This window comes from Tauraco erythrolophus, chromosome 22, assembly GCF_009769465.1.
Source record: "Tauraco erythrolophus isolate bTauEry1 chromosome 22, bTauEry1.pri, whole genome shotgun sequence".
NCBI classification, from domain to species: domain Eukaryota; kingdom Metazoa; phylum Chordata; class Aves; order Musophagiformes; family Musophagidae; genus Tauraco; species Tauraco erythrolophus.
Genome location: NC_141486.1, coordinates 9,654,591 through 9,675,315, shown reverse-complemented (window position 1 = coordinate 9,675,315; position 20,725 = coordinate 9,654,591). Strand labels below are relative to the sequence as shown.

At 45.4% G+C, this 20,725-nt stretch overlaps 1 protein-coding gene across 1 annotated transcript in view; it reads right to left on the bottom strand.

Annotated features, from left to right (window-relative positions):
- Nucleotides 1–20,075, bottom strand: part of CCDC187 (coiled-coil domain containing 187) — a 43,180-nt gene extending 23,105 nt beyond the window's left edge. Inside the window, exons 1-12 of the mRNA XM_086625296.1 lie at nucleotides 20,033–20,075; nucleotides 19,243–19,286; nucleotides 18,344–18,437; nucleotides 17,562–17,631; nucleotides 16,613–17,235; nucleotides 14,606–14,704; nucleotides 11,272–11,400; nucleotides 9,794–10,533; nucleotides 9,359–9,447; nucleotides 8,189–8,868; nucleotides 7,555–7,654; nucleotides 2,382–2,572 (exon numbers count right to left, since the gene is read on the bottom strand). Of these exons, the coding sequence (XP_086481422.1) occupies nucleotides 2,382–2,572; nucleotides 7,555–7,654; nucleotides 8,189–8,868; nucleotides 9,359–9,447; nucleotides 9,794–10,533; nucleotides 11,272–11,400; nucleotides 14,606–14,704; nucleotides 16,613–17,235; nucleotides 17,562–17,631; nucleotides 18,344–18,437; nucleotides 19,243–19,286; nucleotides 20,033–20,075 (2,902 nt within the window). The remainder of the gene's footprint in view (nucleotides 1–2,381; nucleotides 2,573–7,554; nucleotides 7,655–8,188; nucleotides 8,869–9,358; nucleotides 9,448–9,793; nucleotides 10,534–11,271; nucleotides 11,401–14,605; nucleotides 14,705–16,612; nucleotides 17,236–17,561; nucleotides 17,632–18,343; nucleotides 18,438–19,242; nucleotides 19,287–20,032) is intronic.
- Nucleotides 20,076–20,725: the final 650 nt, after the last annotated feature.

Sequence of the window (20,725 nt, the reverse complement as noted above, 5' to 3'; positions counted from 1 at the left end):
CTGGCCCAGTGAAATGAGCTTTCTGGCTCATTTAGCCTAATCTGGCACCTCGTCCAGCCTCCAGGCTGTAGAGAGGGGAGCAGGTAAAACACTTTATTTATATCACCTTGTTCCCTTCCTTGATAGCAGCACAGAAACCTGGGCACTGTGGGCTGCATTCAGAGCGAGTGCTGCAGTATCAAGGAAAGTACAGCTCATCTTCTCAGAAACCTGTGGAAGAGACCTGGCAGTCTGGCTGGAATGATGGGAAGATTTTATGTAGTCTCTGAGATAAGCACAATGTGCAAACCCCTTCCCCATCAGCTCGCTCAGTTGTACCAAGTTTTGTGCCTAAACTGCTCAGAGATGCGTGTAGGAACTATGTGAAATACTTCCCAGTGATGCCTGTGGGGATGATTTGTGTCCACCACAGCACGTGCTTATGGCATTTGCAATTCTAGATTTTATCCTGGCTGTGTTTAAAAAGAAAATTCAACAGTTCAGGACAGGTTCACTGTCTTACTTCAGGCAGTAAATAGTTACAAATATTTTGTGCATATCTGCTTCTTATACTGTGCTTTAATGTGTTTGAAAATGAAATTGGTTGTTTTGCAAAGTATGTTTTCTACAGAAAATTTGTTGTGTCTTTGCGTAGCAATCAGTGGCTAGGTGATGCAAGTATCTTTTAAAGGCAAATATTGATATTTTGCAGCAGTTGCATAATTACACATCATTATGCTGCATGTGCACAGCGACTTCTGTGTTCTGTGAGAGAACAGAATCGACTGCTGGTGCGATGCATCATGGCAGACAATACAGCCCTGAGTCTGAATGCCCTTTTCCTGGTAAAACTGGTGAACAGATCCGCTCGTGACCCATATTTCAAACCCACATTGTCTTCAGAACAACAGCTCTGTGCCTCATCTGCAGCAACATGGCCCACAGTGGGACTGACAGGCAGGCCTTGGGCTGGAGCTCCCTCAAAGGCTGTCAGCTCCTGCAAATGCTCGGAGAAGGCAAAGGTTTCTCTTGGCACAGACGCGAGGCAGCAGTCCCTATTGTTCATGTGGTGAACAGTGGGTGGCAGGGGCTTTTTGCCAGATAGCTTCCAGAACTGGGACCCTTAGTTATTAATATTAAATAAATACAATGTCTTTCACTTGTGGTAAACACTTCAGACAACAGACTTGCTGTCCAATCGTGTAAGATGCCCTCCTAGTCTCTGGGGGATGGGGAGAAGCATAGTAAACAATACTGGCTTCTCCACCACCTCAAAATCCAATATTATTTGTAAAATTTTGTGGGGAAAACAATGAAGAATCCTCAATAAGAGCAAGGCTTTTTATAAGTACCCTCTTTGAGGAAAGGTTATCTGATCTTGTTCTTTTGTCTCGGGAAAGCCCTTAAAACAATGCACCATCTGCTACTGTTTGGTGGAAGCAAGCAGAGATCTCCTCAGACAGTGGCCTGCGTGCTACTGTTTGCCATTTAACCCTTTTGGCCACAAACTTTCCCTTGTTTCTATGCAAACATTTGTTCTGAGCAGAAGCAGTGATGCCCTGCACCCCGTGCTTGCCTCGGCCAGCCCTGCAGGATCCTTGAGCACATCTCTCCATTCAGCCTTTGTTAGCCCCTGTGAATATTCCGTGCCTTGACATCTCTTGCTGTACAAGTAGGATAATATCCCACACTTATCCCATGTGGTAATTACGAGGAATTAATTGCAAGGCTCCTCGAGTCCTTCACATGAAGCTGCAAGGTGCTGAAAACGCCTCCGCTCTGAATGGGATTTGGTCCATCAGGGGCTGTCTGTGGCTGTCGCTGTGTCACTCAGCACAGGAGCAACCTGGGAGGTGACACTGCTGAATCCCCACCTGTGAGACAGCACAGCAACGCATGGAAAAGGCAAAGCGTTTCTATTGCATTTTTTAGTGGATGCATCTGTTAAATTGGACATGAAGGCTGAGGGGACAATTTTTCACATATTCATTCTTCATCTTCAAATTCTGGAACATGAACCAGCTGTTTGAAATTCCCCCTCACCCTAGAAGATTTTTCAGTTCTAGTCAGAATCATAGAATCATGGAATGGTTTGGGTTGGAAAGAACCTTAAAGATCATCGAGTTCCAGCCCCCCTGCCATGGGCAGGGACACCTTCCACTACACCAGGTTGCTCAAAGCCTCATCCCACCTGGCCTTGAACACTTCCAGGGATGGGGCATCTACAACTTCTCTGGGCAACCTGTTCCAGTGCCTCACCACCCTCAGGGGGAAAAATGTCTTCCTTTAGCAAGAATTCTCTTGCAACGAAGGACTGTTCTTTCGTTTGCAATAGCGTAAGAAGTACCTTGCGAGGGCACTGAGTAACCACCGCACTGACATTTTGGGAAATGCCACCTTACCAAAGTCCTGCTCAAAGCAGTTGTGAGTCTCAGCTCCGGGGCTCAGAGTGACGGAGGGCTGTATCCTGAGGCTGGTGGGCGTCCTCAGGCTCTCTCTGGGAGACTGGTTGGCAATCTCCTCTTGATTCTGAACTTTCAAAATAGTCTCACACCGGTGGTGATTTCTCTGAGCTGTGAGTTCTCTCTGTGGACTGTGTCAAGGCAAGAACAACAATTACTTAGAGAGTTTTTGAGACAGTGTATGTGTATAAGCAATCTTTTGAACTGAAAAATGGTTATTTCATTTTAGCGAAGCTATCATTTAATATTTTTTAAAAAAAAGACTCACTGAAAAGTCATACCTGCCAATGCACAAAATCCCCTTCCTGCACCTTGATGTTGTCAGGAAAGCTGACAACACTCGTCTTTACCTACTCTAGATACTGCTCGGAAAGAGCTGGGTATTTTTCAGCCTGGTGACAAATAGAAATGACAACCTTGCAGTTTGGAAGCTTAATTTATGAGGGCTGCATCGTACAATCTGTGCCATTGTTAGGACTTGGTTGCACAATCTAGCTCTGAACCTTGGCAAAGTTATCTGAAATCTTTTTAGAAACACCAAGTACTGCTCTCTGTTCCAGCGTTGCTGGGACACGTGCTGAGTATGGCTGTGGCCCAACTAAGATTTTCTATATATACTTTAATATTTCAAAACAATGTCAGCACCAAGTCCCACAGTCCTGATGAACAGTCTCAGCTAACTGTTTTTACTTCGTTTTGATCTGTAACTATCTGAGTTTAACTAAAAAGATTAGGAAGAAAGGTGTGAAAATGGGCATTTATTGATCAAGCCTCAGCTGAAACCCATGCGGGGACACTGAGTTGCATTGAAACGGTGACAGATGTTTTCTTTTTTATACAGAAAAATGAATGTGGAAATTTTTTTTTAATCGGTAATCAGCTTAGGGAAATCTCATTTCATTTTTCTCATTAATAAGCTTTTCTTTGTTTTTCATGACCCAGAAACTGCTAAAATGATTAGAACAGCTTCCACTAACGCGTCTTGGATGTAGTCTTCAGAAAGTGGGAGCACAAGTGGATGAGAAAGAAGAGGTAACAGGGATTTCTTAAAAAGCAGTTCTAATATTTGTCATGTTAAGTTTTTAGTCAATGCCACTGTTTCTTTTGGCTCTTGAGAACTTCTGCTTGGAAAGACTCATGTCAAGGTCCAAATCCAACCCTGCCCTGTTCTTGGGGGGGGCTCCTGCCAACATCAGTGGAAGTCAATGCAGATTCTACAGAAAATACTGGGATTAACAGGAGTGGCTAGCAACCCCTCTCCTCCAGACACAACCAGCTCTGCAGAAGGCATAAACCATGGCAATTCCCAGATGAGGCTCTCTGGATTTGCACTGGCTAAAGAGGAAGCATTACTGGGTCCGCAGGAGGAGGCAGAGCTGTGATCCAACAGCTCGGGGCATCGGGCCTCTGCGTGGCAGCTGCTTGCTCTGCCCTCACCTGCCAGGCTGCCCAGGGCACTCTCAAAACTGAACTTACAGCAGAAGCGTCACAATCTTTTTGACTCTCCAGAGATGCAGAATGTAGCAGAAAGCCACTTCTATAGGTAACGGAATCAAAATAAGGACGAAATTGCATAAACATTTTCCGGCAGTTTGGAGAATTCCCATCAGTGAGTCATTTGCATTTGCAACAAATCTCCGTCAGCCGCCCCTGCAGACTGCAGAGCAGCCGTGCATGAAATGGGAACATTTCTTATGGAAAGAGGCACCTGCGGGATTTCTTGCATGAACATGAGTCTCTGTTTTCACAGCCGTAATTAAACATGTAAACATCAAACTGTGCTGTCGAAGCTGGCTGTGGATAAGATCATGTTCAAGAGCACCGATGTGGTGACGCTGGATGTTTTGTGCTTGTGGACGAGGCTGGCAAACAGTCAGTTTTTAACAGGTGGCTTTGTTTAGATGAACTCTTGAAGAGAACACCTACTGTCGCCAAGTGCAGATTCATAATTCATGTCACTGGTAGCAACAGCAGAAGCCGGAGCACAGACCCCATTCAGCTGCATTTACTATCACATTTTCCAACCTACTTCTAGCTACACTGGTGATGAGCTATGCAGGTGCAGATTTACCAAGGGCTAAGAATGCAGCACTCCCCCTGCCTGCTAGCAGAGTCGTGTCAAGTCCTGTGTGCTAGTCAAGAGGCTGGCTTCCTTCGCTCCCTGCTAACGCTCCCCCGTATGGAGTTCATGTGCAAACGTCTCTGGAGCAGGAGAATTTATGACCCTGGAAAGCGTGTTCCTCAGTCACCTCCTTAACACACTGCTGCTCCTTTGCCATTGAGCTTTCTGTCTGATCAGATCGTAGATGTATGCCCTCAGCAGGCATGGGAATCCGTTGATACCAGAGCGACTTCAGGAGCAGCTAGATCATGGGACTCTCATGTTGTCCTTACGGGTGTGTGCTGCCTACCCATGCGTACCAAAGGGCTCTCACCCACTTTTGCTTCCCATAAGTGAGCGTGCAGGCTTCAGGACTCGGTGCAAAATCAGAATCTAGATCACATGCAGATGAAAGCTGACGACAATTCAAAGGCAGGCTTCTTTCACTCAGAGGGTGGAGAGGCACTGGAACAGGTTGCCCAGAGAAGCTGTGGCTGCCCCATCCCTGGAAGTGTTCAAGGCCAGGTTGAATGAAGCTTTGGGCAACCTGGTGTAGTGGAGGGTGTCCCTGCCCATGGCAGGGGGGTTGGAACTGGATGATCTTTGAGGTCCCTTCCAACCCAAACCATTCTATGATTCTATGATTCTTCTCTGAACCTCTGCATTATCCACTTTAGCAGTAGCTAAGAAAGGGTTAGACATGGGGTGGTCTTTCCCTTATATCATCCCCTTTCTGTCACTACTGCCGCATCAGAGGGAGCCCTTAAGTCGCAGGAAATGAGTCTGGAGTTGTTCACAATACAGCAGCACTTTCTACTCCTAATCTCTAAATACAGTGGTATTTTACCTGCTTGTAGCTCTCCTCATCTTTTGAAACAGCACTGGCAACAGGGTTATGATTTATTGTTTGAGAGGTTTTATTGGTGTTTTTTTTTCCGTGATGCTCTGAGGACTTTGTTTGACGCCACCGCTCGAACACATGGGAGCTTTGCTTTCTCAGTAATTGCATTGTTCAGGAGATCAGTGCAATCTGTCTTATTTCTACTTTGTCTGATGCTTGTCCATTACAGCTGAGGGGCTATTCCCTTCGGGGCCCATGGGGGTCCTGCACCTACCTTCCATTACTGGAAATTAGAGTTGCAAATAAACACGGACGCACCAAGACAAGAGTAATGGACCCCACCACTCTCGTTGGCCCGGTGGGCTGTGCTCTCTAAGGTGCAGCATGTACACAGCTCTGGCTCTCCTGGCTGCCTGCTCTGAGTGCTGAGCGCTCATGTTTTATACATTTGCCGTCTTGTGTGACAGAACAGCTCCATAATCCTTGCAACTGATGTCTCAGAGCAGGAATCAGCCTTTTCAATGTGGTAGCTGCGCACAAAGAACGGGGTTTTAACTCTCAGTAATTCCAGTAATTACGGTTCATAACTTTGGTAAGCTGAGCTGTCTGGACTTCTCTCTCCAATTTTCATTTTCCTCTTGTTTACCTTGCACTGTAAAGCTATAAACAATCTTAAAAAGAATACTGTGCCTTATATCCTGCCTTAAGTTAAAAAAAAAGTTCTCTTCCCACTCAGTCTTTCTGCAATTCAACTGCAGCAGGTTGGCACAACCAGTTCTGTCCCAGGCACCAGTGAACGGCCCAGTAAGCAGAGCCACACCATCCCCGCTCTGGCAGGGATCCCGCAGTACCCACACCTCACCCTCCTCTCTCAACGGGAAGCTGGGGACACGGTGGCCAGTTTGCTGCACTTTGGTAATGCCTGTTCAGGTCATATTTAATCTTCTGGGGCTCAGGGGATTTATCCTCTGAGGGAAGATGTCTCTGCAGAGATGTGTGGCCCCTCAGGGGACTCCGGCTTTGTCCTTCTCCGTGGCTGGGCAGGGGCACGGTCTGGTTTGCAGTTGGTGATTGCATCTGAACTAGTTAAGTCCCTTCATGGTCCTCCCTGTCACCAGAGATGACTCACCTGGGGCAGTGACACAAACATGTCTTTGCTCTCTAAGGTACAGGCCAAACGCTGAGTTTTCTATCGACTGCCGTCTACATTAAACATTTAATTAACGAAGGCTGTCTGAAAACAACCTACATTCATGCAATCTTGTTTTCTAAACTTCCTGCTTCAAAACCTATTTTCCATAACAATCACCACGCTCTGACACACGTCCTGTTCAAGGAAACGTAATATTCGTGAGTAGATCCTGCTCCGCACACACACAACCTCCAGAGCTGCAGCAATCGGAATTTTCACGCGCTTTTGGAGCAAAACACGTGAGAACAGTTACTGAAAATGAATTTACAGCATTCAGCTGATTAAATCACTCTTGAATCGCCTGCAAAGGGTCGATCGGTGGGGATTTAGCTCGGGACTCAGATGATCGGTGAATTCTTCTGCCAATGCCGCAAGGTAAAACACCGAGAGGTTTGTTTCACCGGGCTGGGGAGGGAGGCACGAGCTACGTGTTCCTTTCCCCTTCCCAAACACGACGGTGGCACCGGGGGGCACCGGGGGGGACCGGGGCCCGTGTTCTCCCGCGTCCCCCGGCCGCGGCGAGCGGCGGCCCCTGGCGGGCAGCACCGGCACCGGCGCGGCCGCAGCCCCCAGCCCCGCCGCAGCTCGTTCCCGGGGCTGCCCCTGCTCCGGAGCGGGGGGAAAAGCCAGAGCTGCCTCGGGCAGGTCGGTAGGGCTTGGCTGCGTGGGAGGAAATCTGCCCCTCAGCCCCCCAGACTCCTCGCGCTGCTGGGAGGCTGCATCTGGGGCAAAACTCCTATAGAGGAGATCCATCTCTCCCAAAAAGCCCAGCTGAACCTTTCTTGTTCATCTTCCAGCTCGCTGCAAATGGGTGGTTCCCTCTTTCAGTATATCTGGTGTCAAAATCTGCGTGCTTGACAATTCCCTGGGTAAGGAGCAAAGAGCAGCGTGGCTCCATGCTGCATTGGTGCTATTTATTTTAGCTACGTGTGTGTGTGTGGCGCATTTAGCAGAGAATGATATATCCAGATTTGTTTACCTTCTAGTGAGGAATCTGTCAGGTGAAGAGGCTGGACTGGTTATTGGCTTTTCCTGCAATAGGCGTACGTCCACCTCGGAGCCCTTATTCACAGGAAAACCTTTTAAAAAGACAAATGAAGGCATTTAATAAATATGCTCTTTGTAGAAATGAAATGGCCCAAGCTTCGCCATCTGTTCTCTGCCTGCTTATGTGTGAGCACTTAACTTCCATATAGTTCTTCTGATCCACAGATTTTTAAGTACATGGGGTTAGGCTTATAATTCCTTTCTTCTGGGAAAGCCTAGGAACCAGAAGGTGAAGTGATGTGTCCAAAATCAGTGGCAAAGCCACAGGTAAAATTAAGAGATGTGGTTTCACAGGCGCAATGAGAGAAGTCACTCAGCAAGTGACTTTTCTTGGCATTAGATTTGTGAGCTGTGCAGAGAACAAGCCTGCAAAAACTCAAGGCTCCAGCAACCACTCCCTTTGAGCAGTATGGATACAGCCTAGAAGACCCACGGCTCAGGAATTTTCCAAGACACGCCACTTGCAATAGCCAAGGGGAGATCAGGCTTAAACACTGCTTTGTAGCTTTGAAAGACTTGGCTATGGCATCTGAGGCTCACTGTTGCAGGATGTCAGTATGATCTACCTTGCAATGTGTTGCTCAGGTCTTCCGCAGTGTTGAGATGCTTCTGTCCTCCATCACGAGTGAGCCACGGTAACTCTTTGCTCACAGCACTCCCAACAGGCAAAGGAGTGGCTGTTTCCTTCCATCTGTCCAGGGCTGTTGTTCCCTCAGTGCTACCCACAAGGCTAATCCTGCCCAGTCCTTGAAATTCCCTGTCTGAGGACACATGTAACACACCAGGATCTGGGGCGTCCAGAAGCATTTGAATAGTCATTGTCCTGTCTTGCTCATCCTTGGATGTCTCAGGCTCTGGGACAGAAAATGACTCGTTGTAGAGGTCCAAAGTTGTCTCTGTCCATGTTTTGTCAGCAGAGTCTTTAACCCAGCTTGCTGCATTCAGTCTCTTAGTTGCCATCTCAATCTTTTCTGCAAGTTCCTTGGATAGATTATGTATGGCTTTCATTCGATCCTGTTTACTTCTGTATGGAGAAAGACTAGAAGCCAAGTTCTTGGAGTGAGGTTTTGCATCTTTCTGAGGAAAGGGAAAGCTCAGGGGAGGCATATGCAGAGCAGAGGGAGAGCAATCCTTCAAGTCTTCACATTTCAGAGGACTGAGAAACCAGCACTTGGATTCCAGTGGTGCTGGAGAAGCTAATGCCTCTCTTTTTTTAGGTGATTGAACTGTTTCTAGAAGTTGATTCCTGTTTAAACAAAAAGGAGAGATGGCACATTATAAAGACAAAGTAACAGCAGCTTTCTGCACAGACCGGTGTCCTCAGCTAAAGCACTTCACAAAAGGAAAAGAAACAGTTTTCCCTGTCTATAGATACTCTGGTCAAATGACAGATTAAGGATGCAGCATGAACTGCTGACAGATGCGGAGAAGAACCAGCCAAGGGCTGGCAATGAATAATTATTATTTAAAAATACAAAGCATAAAAGTAGGCTGAAAAGTTTGCCTCAACCTGGAGAGCCAGGGCATCGGTGTCCTTTCATGCTCAAAAGACTCCCAGACACTCCCAGGTTCTGTAACTGCTCTGGACTGGGTGCAGTGAGGCTGACTTTAAGGTGAGATACGAGAGTATATTAGTCCATTTTTCTATTTTTTCTAGTGTACGACAGAATACTGTGAAAAGTCTGCAGCGTGTGCTGAGAAAGAGGCTCTCCAGGACACTTTTTCTGTCTGAGTACCTGTGTCTGTGATCTTTAAATAGAGTACAGGATGTTTTATCCATCCAGGCCATGGAACTCCGCTCCAGCATTCCATCACTGGTTTGCTCCTGAAACAGAAGTGACCATTAGTGCAAGCACTAAACAGCTGGGCAACATGAGGGTAACATTTGGCTTTTATTCCACTTAATAATTGGTTCATGTAACTGGAAAACTTTTAGCTCATGCAATGAAGATTTCCAGGCTTTTGGCCTTTACGTTCTAAGGTTCCAACCTTACTAATGAGCTCAGCAATTCCTGACATAATTAGAAGTTAATTACTCTATTTTTCCAGATAAACCTTTTTCTTCCTTCAAAAAAACTTCAAGGCATTTGCATGAAGTGTTTTATCTCCTACAGGGTGCTGTACCGATCAAGATTGGAGAGTTTTCAGTCTGCCACTCCTTTATGACTTACTTGCTCGAGTTTACACTGAGAACTTTCCTTTGCAGAAGCCATGAGCTTGTGCATCTGGTCAGAACACATTTTCTTTCCCACAGCTTCTTTCTGTTTCCTGTATACTTCTTGCAGTCTCTTATTCCTCGTCTCCACAGCCTGCACCAAAGACTTTTTCTCTTCTAGGCTTTTTTTCTTCCTTTCTTCGTTCTTTCGATACATAAATTCCTGAACAATTTGAGGGCTGTAGGGGTGAGATTTTTTACTATTTACCCTCCTCTTTAAAGAGTGCTTCAGGTTTTCTTTCTCGGACCCTTTCTGTGCAGGGCTGCTTGAGCCTTTCTGTCTCTGAGGCGATGTGCTTTTTCCTCTGCTGCAGTTTCCTGAGCTGCTGGGCTTGGCTCCAGCTTTCCTTAAGGAAGATCGTAGCTTTTCCCCACTGAAGGCAGAGGGAGTTGTGGCCCGAGGTCCAGATAAAGGAGAACAGATCCCTAGGTATTGCTGCAGAACTCGTACCTTTCCTTTTGCAATATCTTCTGGGAGCCTGGTATGTCTGTGTTCATCACGGTACTGGCTTTGCAAATGCAGGTTCCTGAGTATTTGTTTTGTGTCTTTGGTCAGTGCTTTGCTGTCCCTTTCAACAGGCTTGCTGGAGGGAAGCATGCAGCTTTGGATTTCAAGGCTTTTTCCAACAGCTTCATTTCCCTTTCCTCTGGAGCTGTTTTCCGTCACTGGCATGGCTACAAATCCTCTACCAGGTTCTGCGGAAAACATTTGGAAACAACAGTGGTGTTATTATATCAGAAATGTATAAATTCCTGTATCTCTCATGTACATCTCAAAACCTGCTTCCTACCATAGGTTTGAGGACTATTTGCATGTGTAGCCCAGGCTTGTAAATCTGTTGTAAAATCGGCAGTGTTCTAGGGAGAAGATAAATCTGGAAGGGCGAAATTTGGAGCTGCAGTGGCCAGTTGTACAAATCATGTGTAGTGTGTGGCCCTTCCGTATAAATAGCATTTAGCACACATGGGCAGTGAAACGCTTTATCTCGTGAATCTCTTATGCTTGCCAGTGTAGCACGGTGAGAATTCAGTGGCCAGCCTCAGCTATTGGAAGAGCCAGGGAATCTCTACAGCTGTGTGTGGCAAACCAACCCAGCTGAAAAGCAGAGTTTGCTAGGATGTGCAGGACGTGGAGCTGATGCTGTGTCTCTGCTAGGGAGACACAACCTGTGTCATCACACAGACAAGTCTTACTTTAAGGACATAGTGCATTTGCGTTATCTCTTCAAAACCACAATAGCTTCATTGTGCCAGTTGACCATGGACTTCAGCAATTGTTCTGGGTGGTGGTTAACCTGACAAGTGAGTTATTGCAAGAGTCATTACAGATAGGTGCTCAGAAGGGCCTCAAAACCTTTTGTTTCAACTAATTTTAATAAACTGCTTTTTTGTTTGTGTGCCAAAGTAACTAGTGTAGCAGAGAGGCAGCTGTACCAAAGGTATTTGCTGTGGTCTGCTCTTCATCTGTGCTCCTCAGGTTTGGAAATGTAGGGGGTGGACCAAGCAACTTTCTAGCTAACTTCTGACCTTCTCTCCATGCAGAAGCACCAGGTAGCTTTGCGCCTGAAACAGAGGATTTGTACTGAATTATTAAACCCTCGCATTTTCTTTGAAAGAAAATTGTAACTCTTCTTATAAATCTTTTTAATGGTGATTTCCAGGAATCACACCTGAGGTGTGCGGAGATCTAAAAAGTTTTAGTCAGAGCAGGTTTAAAAAAAAAGTTGAGGCTACTTTGATAACAAAAATGTTTTAAAGCACTCAGACTTTGGAGGCTGTCACTCTGCCGGTTCATTAATTGGATGAGGACAACATATGAAGGTTCAGTGATTTCCTAAGGCTTTACCATTAGCGTTTCTATCCTTTAATACTTGTCGCATGCTCACAGTTCTTAGAAGTTTTACTCAGAAACCACTGAGTCCCAGAGTGCTCAAGAACACTAAGAGGAGATCGGGACACTGACCTGAGAGCATCTGAGAGCATCCTTCTATGATGGCAGCTGCAGACAGCTGGTACTTACTGGGTACCAGCAGATTTGAGAACTGGAGGGAGGGGGATAGCGAAATACAATTTTTCTTGTTACTACTTCAAGCTCACTAGAGTAAACTAATTCATTTTTAAACTGGTGAGAATCAGCAGGATGCAGTGTAGAAGAATCAATGAACAATACAGGATGAGGGACAATGTATAATGCAAAAATAAACTGTGCAGTATGCAGCACAAGCAAATTATTCTTGCTTAATAGGTGGTGTCACATAATAGACAACATTTATCACTGTTTTACTTCATAATTTCCGATTGCATTCACAGCATGCCAATACTTGCACTGGTATAATTACGTGTTTATTGCAAACACTTCTCCAGCAGAAGGGGACTACACAGTTTTTATTTGGGTTTTGTTTGTTGGTTTTTTTTTTTTTTTCATGGAAACTCCCCACCAAATCGTACTGCAATGAAAATATTCAAGGGGTTTTTTTAAGAAAATATTTTACTCTTATGTAGGTGTCAGCCTCAGTTCAAAGATGTTCAGTGCTGAGTGAGGCTTTTCCAGCTTCTGTTCAGTAAACTTGTCTGTGGGCTGAGCTGACTGTGTGCAGCACCTCTGAGAATCATCTGCTGGACACAAAGTGCTTTCAGAGACTGGTTAATGGGATCGTCCTCAGATTCCTCTTGGCTTTGCAAACAACAGCTGGATGGCAACAGCTTCTCAGCTACCAGCCCTGGGCTCTGACCACAGCCACTGGTGGAGTCACAGCCACTGGTGGAGTCACAGCCGCTGATGGAGTCACAGCTGCTGGTGGAGTCACAGCTGCTGGTGGAGTCACAGCCACCTATGGAGTCACAGCCACTGGTGGAGTCAGCCACCGGCAGAGTCACAACCACTCACAGCAGCTGAATTTGCAGCAGACTTCGACACGCTCTGGAGGCCCATCTTAATCGTGCAGTTTAGGTAGTGTCACAAGAGAAATGATGTTTTTCAGACAAGGAAGAGCTTCAATGTCTGTGAGGCTGAAGTCGCTTCCTATAACCACATGGACTTACTTGGGAAGCCTTCAGTGGAATTCTCCACTAGGTCTACGCAGTTCAGTGTTCGACAGCACAAACCATGGAATTGCAAAATCTGTTGGACTCGGCACAGCTGAGATCCACCAGTTTTTTTAGTGAAACACCCTGCTGTACTACTTTGTTTTCTCATTTAGCAGTATTACAAGTGGAGGATGCATTTATTTTTATGCTTAGTTCCTCTGAGTGTAACTGACAAATTTATATGTAACTCTAACAATCTTTGCTTCACTATGTTGTCTGATTTCAGTTAAATTTCTTTTTATCTACACAGTGTTCATTAACTACAGAAACTATTATGCTGAAGCTGAAGTCCAAGCCTGCATTTCTGATGAAAATACTTGCCAGAAAGAAATATTTTGATTTAAATATTCTCATAGTTTTTTCTACCTATGAAACATGAATATTTTATAGCTGCTGTGACTTAATTTTTTGTTAACTACAGCAAATTTATAATTCATCAAATTCCTGAGTACCGTGGCTCTGACCCCTGCCCCTCATTCATCTCTTTGTAGCCCTGCCTTGGCTCTTTCACTGACAGAAACTAATAGCCAATAAAGACACCATGACACTGGCAGTTACAATGATGAATGCTTCATGTGGCATGGTCTTATTATGACCCACTCTCAGAGGAAGATCAAGCCATTTTTCAAACAATCCATTAAAACAAAAAAAAAAAAAGAGAGAAGGAAATTATTATATATTTCATGCATTTTAAATAGTACTTAGGTAGTAAAGCACATGATGCCACTCTGCTCATAATTTCGTCTGCACAGTACTAGATAGTTTGGATTTTTTCTCTCTGTTTCACACAAGTTGCATACCTAGTGCCTTGGCTAGTGTGAAATACAGCTGCTTTGAGTGAGCAGCACCCATAGCGCTTCCCCACCGAGTCTGAACGCAACCATTTCCAGTGCAAAGCAACAGCATTGAATGGGTAATTCAAACCTGCACTTACTCTTACCAGTCAAAGAAAAGTGACAACTAGTGATTGTGACTTCTGCTCCTACTGTTGACTTTGTAGCAAGGCTGTGGATAATTCATCCAACTTTTCACTGCTTTGATTTGGTTCCTATTTTGCAGGCCAGGAAATCCCTGTCTCTTGATGGCACTCTTAGTTCACTAGGGAACACAGAACTGAATAAGTGACAGACAGCTCTCACCACCTCCAATGTACAGCTTAATTTTATTTCTAATGATTTTTAATCCTGGCTGGTCTGTAATTCAGCTGCTGCAGGCAAAAGCAACAAAGGCAGATTCTTAGCTAATGCCCACAGACACAGGCAGGAAGCGTTTGGCAAGTCCTTTACACATGGAGTGCCTGAGGGAGGGTGTGAGGAAGTGACCTGCCAAAGTTCACCCCAAAATTCAGCAACGGAAAGTGTTATCAGGTGTCCAGTCTGATCACCCATCCTATGGGCCTCCGCATGATTCACCAGCAGCTAAAACAGAAATTAAGCTTTGTGCTGCCTATGGTCATCTTCTGCCTTCTTGCAGAAATGTCAGTTTTTGTCTGTTCCCTCAGTGGTTTTCTTTGTTACCTGCTTGGTATAAGTAGGCCCTGATTTTCGACTGTGGATCCCAGGATTTTGGGTATTATTTTAATAACCAGCTAAAGATTTTGGCAGATGAGTGCCCAGATGCCACTGACCTCCAGCACTTTTGTCCATCAATTTATGTTACTTCTCATTATTTTCATCCTTACCTTTATCTGTTATTGCTCTGTCCAGAACAGAGGGCTTGGGTGAAGGCTGCCTCTGGCTTTGCTTTTGAATTCTCTGTGCCGAGCTTCTTTCTCTTCGGTCTTTAATCAGGAGGGGAAAAAAATATGGAAAGAATTAGTGTGCAACTAATATCAAACTTTGGACAGAACTGCTGTCACCAACAAACCAAACCCAGTTCTATTCACTTGGAACGCAAAAGTGGAGGTCTCTAATGACACTGGTCCCAGAATAAGCAGGTCTTGATTTTTTTTGTGGTTCTGGAGATGTCCCAGTAAAGCAAGCGTTGGCCTGGATCCTTGGGGTCGTGTCCATTACCCGGTCTACACGTACAATGCTGTACCGTGCAAATGGCCCTGACCTTCCTGGCCCATCCAGTGTGTGCAGAGGGACACCTTGCCCTTGGTGTCCCTCTGGAGATCCAGACCGACCTTTCTCTGTAGCACACACAAACACCTCGGGCTTAGGCAAGCTGCCTGTAGCAAACTGTTATCATACAGTATTGCTAACCTGGGGTCTTGTTTTTTTTTTTTTTATAACCCCTCCCTTGTGCAGGGATGGTAAATTCTTCTCTGCCTGGTACTCTGTGCTCTTCCTCAGGCAAGGAAAGAGCAGACCTCAAGTTCACAGCACCGAAACCTGGACAAACAGATATTTGAAACCTGCTACAAGGTTCCAAGCTCACAGCACTGAGCTATGTGTGAAGAGCAGAAGCAGGCTTCCTAGGCCAGGCTGCAGGTATCTGACAGAGGTAATATTGAGCAGAGCAGCTGTGACACACACTTGTTTTCAGTGGTACAGTCAGACAAACTGAACAAGCTACAGCTGAACCGAGTGTCTGGAGCTGTTACTCTTCAGCCTCAGAGGCTGCCTCTGTGCTAAACGTTCGACTGTTTGTCTGGTAGTTCCCCAACTCAGTTACGTAAAATGATCTGGGTTAAAACCAAAGTAAACTAGCCTTCCCCCTGAGAATGTTCAAAAGAGGCTCAGCAGGGATTGTGGCTTGGGCTTCTGGGCGTTAGGAGGGGGGACACTGTGCAGCGGTGGTCGAAAGCGCTGCCTGGCTCAGCTGAAAGGGGGGCACAGCAGCACGGACGTGTGCTCGCACTGACCCGAGGTAAGAGCCATAAAATACCTCCGTACATCGTTGTAAAAGGTGATTTGGAACAAATCTGAGGGAAATGCCCGTGGAAGCTGGTGTGTGGCAGTGATCATAGTGCCCAATGAATTAACACTAATGCTATTATGGCAATAAGATTTATTATGTACAGCTTTTCAGCTCGTCTTCTCTAGTCCAGTACACCCTCAGTAATCCCCCATGGGCTGAAAAGATTGCCGAGCGGGCAGGCTAACTGGGAGAGCCGCAGGAAACCCTTGCTCTTGAGTCCATGCATTTCTCACAGCAACCTGAGATCTTAAATCACACTAAACTAGAGTGACAGCTGTGGATGAATGGTACTTCAGGCCCAAATTTAGCAGCAAAGCAGGATAAGGAAGTCTAATAGTATTAGCTTTCAGATCCACACTAGTTCCACTGAACGAACGGTTAAATCCTCTGTAATGCCTCTGACCTGCACAATTCCTGCTTCAAACACCTGTGATGCCTCTACACACTGCTGTGCTGCTGCTTCCCATTTCATGCTTTATACGTGGCGAAAGAAAGAATGTGGAAGTAAAGGGGAGAAGAGAATATATTTGCAGCAAATTCTTAACTATTTTGTGGAAATAAATTTATACATTTGTGCATGCTAGGGAGTAAATCCAGTGGAGGAGTGAACTCGGTAGCAGTTTGATACGTGTAGCACAGGGCGGTTTGCAGCTCCCCCAAGGGCTGCGAAGGTAAATGAATTTATCACACGAACGTGGTCACTGCCCAACGTAAACCAAAATGTGGAGTGGGCGGTGGGCGGCTCGCTATTCAGCTGTGCCAAAGCACTCCTGGGTAATACATGGTTTTAGCCTTTCTCCATAGATGCCAGGCTGCTACTGACCTTTGCAAACCAGAGCAGGAGGAGCAGATGCCACCTTGCACACCTTTCTCTTCAGGGGTCTTTTTTGCAGCAGCTCTTTAGCACAGGCAGAAATCGGGCACTTCTGCTCCTGAGAGGCTGCGTGCTTCTTTTGCTTCTGCTCCTGGATTCTCTTCTTGAGTTGCTCTAACTTATTTGGGGGTGATTTTTTGCATGACTCTTCCAGCTTCTGATCACTGGGCCTGCTGGCTGATGAAAGGTGGTATGCAGGAAGCAGGACAGCCGTGGGCATGGGAGCGTTGCTCCAGCTGCCATGTGGGACAGCTGAGAATGGACTGATCCCTGCAGGAGAGTGAAGTGGGCGATGCAGAGAGCAGGGAGATTTTTCCTTTTGTACTGTGCAACCTCTTGAATCTGCCTGCTCCCTGAAGTTGTCCCTTCTTGGTTTATAAAGGCTCTTTGCAGGAGACCATGTCCCAGCTGTGCCTTTGCCATCTGCAGCCTCCCTCCTGGCAGGGCTGCAAGGTGCTGAGCGGGGGTCTCCCCTGGGGAACAGAGGGGTCATTCTGGATGGGCCAGAGCTCACAGCAGGGGTCTCGAGGAAACAGGACTGCCACCAAGCAGGGGAGACAGCAGCAGTTTCTCTTTCTGAAGAAAAAGAAAAACAAGACTGAGTCTGTAGAGCATATTATGAAATTGTTCCATAGACTGCTAATATGACTGACAGTTGAGTTTCTACAACATGCTCCAATGGTAATCTCAGAGTCTCCACAGGATCAGCATTTTGCCAGTTACCAGCAGTCTGGCAAACTGGGAAAGTGCAAAGTGAATTGTGGTCTGATAAAAGTTATTACAAGCATCGGCAGATAGACTAACGAAGAGAAGTCCTGCATCCCAGAATTTTAAATCCGTTTGTGTGTGCCTTCGCCTCTTCATCCACCAAGTGCTGTATATCAAGTTTATTTTTTACCTGCAGGCTGGAGGAATCTCATTGCTCTTTTTCTCATTCAAAGCTGTTTCATGTCTGTTCCTCTCGTCATCTACAGCATAGCAAAATTATGTCTATGTCAAAACGTCAAGAACGTTCCTCAACTATTAAATTAAACCAGTTCATTTTACTGGGGACTGTTAACACACCTCTCTTGCTATCCTCGTTGCTGAGACCAGGGTCCAGGCAGTGAGCCATCTCCATGAGCATGGTACAACCCCCCCCACTTAGGAAGGAAATAGCATCCATAAATGCTAAAGGCTGGCAGTTTCAACTGGCCCCAGCCAATAAGCCACCTCAGAAACAAATACCCAGCAGATGCAAAAATAAAAACAATTTAAGTCTATTCTTATCATTAGTTGTTAAGAGTCTTGCGGAATTTAAATTTCCTGCTTTTTTCTTATCTCACTTTGCATTTAGAGTTGATTTTAAACACATTATGCATTTCCTGCGAAAGCAAATGAACAAAATTCTGTATTTACATCACTTCAGATATCTCTAGGAAAAAGCCTCAGAGGACAAGCAGAAGTAGCTTTTACTTTGCTGTAGCTGGTGGGTATTAATGCTGCATCTTTTGCCTGAGCTCTCTCCAGCAAGGTGTCGTTCCTTGTGCATTGTGACATTCTCCTGGGAGCATTAGTAGAAAGCTGATGAAAATGTACACTTTCCTCCATAAAGAGAGCCTTTCACTAGCTCTTGTCACCTTCCCTTCGACACCAAAGCAGTCCCCTGTCGCAGCATTTTCCCAGTAACTCAGAACTCACCAAAGCTTTTTTCGTGCCAAAGCTCTCTTCTGGCTGCCTGTGATTTGGCACAGCTCCACGTTTGATGATAAAATTTGTTTTCAATCCTTTGTAGCTGTGAAAAGGCAGATTTTTCTTTTGAAGGGAGACATATGTTTTTTTTCCGTGGTAGCCTTTTGCTGGCATACATTGCTTCTCTGATTAATTTTGCAGCTCCTAGTTACTCTGTAAATACTGGCATGTCTGAGCATGTTCCATGTGGTATTTCCTACCGTTGGAAAGAATGCAATTGACTGGGAAGATAAGAGATGAAATCACCTCGCTCCATTATTTACACTTTGTATGTATGTGCGCCTCAGATTTTTACCAGAGTTGCTCTGATGTTTTAAGACCAGCATACGCTGGAAGTCACCCCAGCCACCAGCAGCTTCAACGGTGTGATACCAGTGTCAGGCCTTGACTGCATGAGCAGCACTGGATGCATTTGGGTAATTCTATGCATTCATCTGAGCAATTTCACTATTATGATTGCAGCTGCTGTGCCTCATCTAAATATCATTGTGATTCCTACTAAGAGGAACATAAGAGTGAGAACTCAGAGGATGTCCCAGCTCAGTGAGTGTCAGCTATTACTCTGCTCAGGTCTTCAACCACAAGCAAGGCAAACCTTTATCTGTTCTTGTAATTCATTTGAAGGGTGTCGTGAAATTTGGTAAGACTCCTTGCTTTTCTTCTTATCCTCTTTTTGTTGTTTAGCAGATGATTAAAAAGGTTAATTGCAAAAGGACGAAAATAGCATGTTTCCATCACTATCAATTACATTATATCCATGAAAGAAAACTCTGTGGAGGTGACGCACAGGGAACTGACAGAGAGGGATAAAGGTACGTGACAGCAAGTGTTCCCTGAACCGCACGTACCGCTGCTTTGGCTTTCCGGAGACTCTTCCAAGCCAAGGCCACATCTGTGGAAGCAAGGGACTAAAGACCTATTTTAGCATCTCTTCACATGCATCTTCATGATAGACAATTTGTCCTCATGCCCAAGCCAGAACAGGTTATAGAGCTGGTGACTGAAACAGAGAACTGCTCCTGAAAAACTGTCTGGATTGTTTTTACACACGGCTTGTTTTCCATGTGTGCTTAGTTCTGTCAGAGCTAATGCTCTTTGAGATATGTGAGTGGTTATTCAGCAAAATCTTTACTGATACTACCTGGTAGTTTTGCATGTATTTATGAAAAACTGAGCTGAATTACTCCATTCAGTGTTATTTGGTAGTAGTTACTTACAAAAAAAACCCAAACCATACAGGAATACTTGTGAAAGTAAGAATGGCTCGTGCCTTTTAACAGAAAAAAAAAGCAACACAACACATGGGGAGAAGTTTCTGGTGTGGATGTGTTGCATTCAGCAGTAATTGGCTCTTGCTGACTTCAGGCTGAGGAAGATTCACAGAGCAGATTCCTGTTAGAAAGCAGCATGAAGTGGGGAGTTTTGGTGTTGCTGTAAGAGCTACAAGCACAGTTAAAAAACTGTGCAACACTCTCCAAACTTCAAAATATTTGCTCCATTACGTCTGAAGTCATGCAATCCAGTTTAAACTAAGTGCTAAAGCATTTCAATAAGCGATAAATCCTTGATTTAAAATAAAATTATCCAAGTCTCTGCTATGACAATACAGAGGGAAATGGAAGCTCATTACCCACGTACCAGCTAGAGGATCTGATTCTCCAGATGCAAAACTGTTGTCCATTTTCCAGCTGTGCTAGAGCTCTGCTTACTTGATATCCACATCTGAAATAACCACGCAAAAGGACGAGTCAGTGCTGTCCTTTGAGAATAGCCTAGGTCAATTTATTTATTTTTCTCATCTGTAATTGCTGACTGCCCATCATTTACACTTCTGTGGTGTTTGCAAATGTTACCTGCTATCATTAATTTTTTCAGCCTTGCGATGGAGTCGTGGGGAGACACAGGGCTATGACACAGTTGGTAAATGTCCTGTTCTGGGCCAATACACCTTGAAGAGCTGCCCTGGGAGCTCTGGACTCTGCTGTGCTCACTTGAGGCAATGACTATATGATCAGAGAGTCAAGAAAGTCACCTCCCTCCCATGTCCCCCTATTACTGCCTGGTTAACGCTTACCTTTTGTAGCCTCATCCGTGCATGGAACAGTGTCCACTCAGGAGCTGCACCAAAGCACCTAGAGAAGCACTTTAGAGACGATCTGTGGGAGGGCTGCAGTCTTTCTGCAGTGGCTAACCCAGAAGCCAATTCCAAAGGAAATTGTAAGAAAGATCTCAGTGCTGATCATCCCGTTCGCTGCTCCTTCCCTGAGCTGAGCCGTCCACAGGCACCAGCTCCCTGGCACCAGCTGGGAACGCAGAAGTTCCTTTGAGACA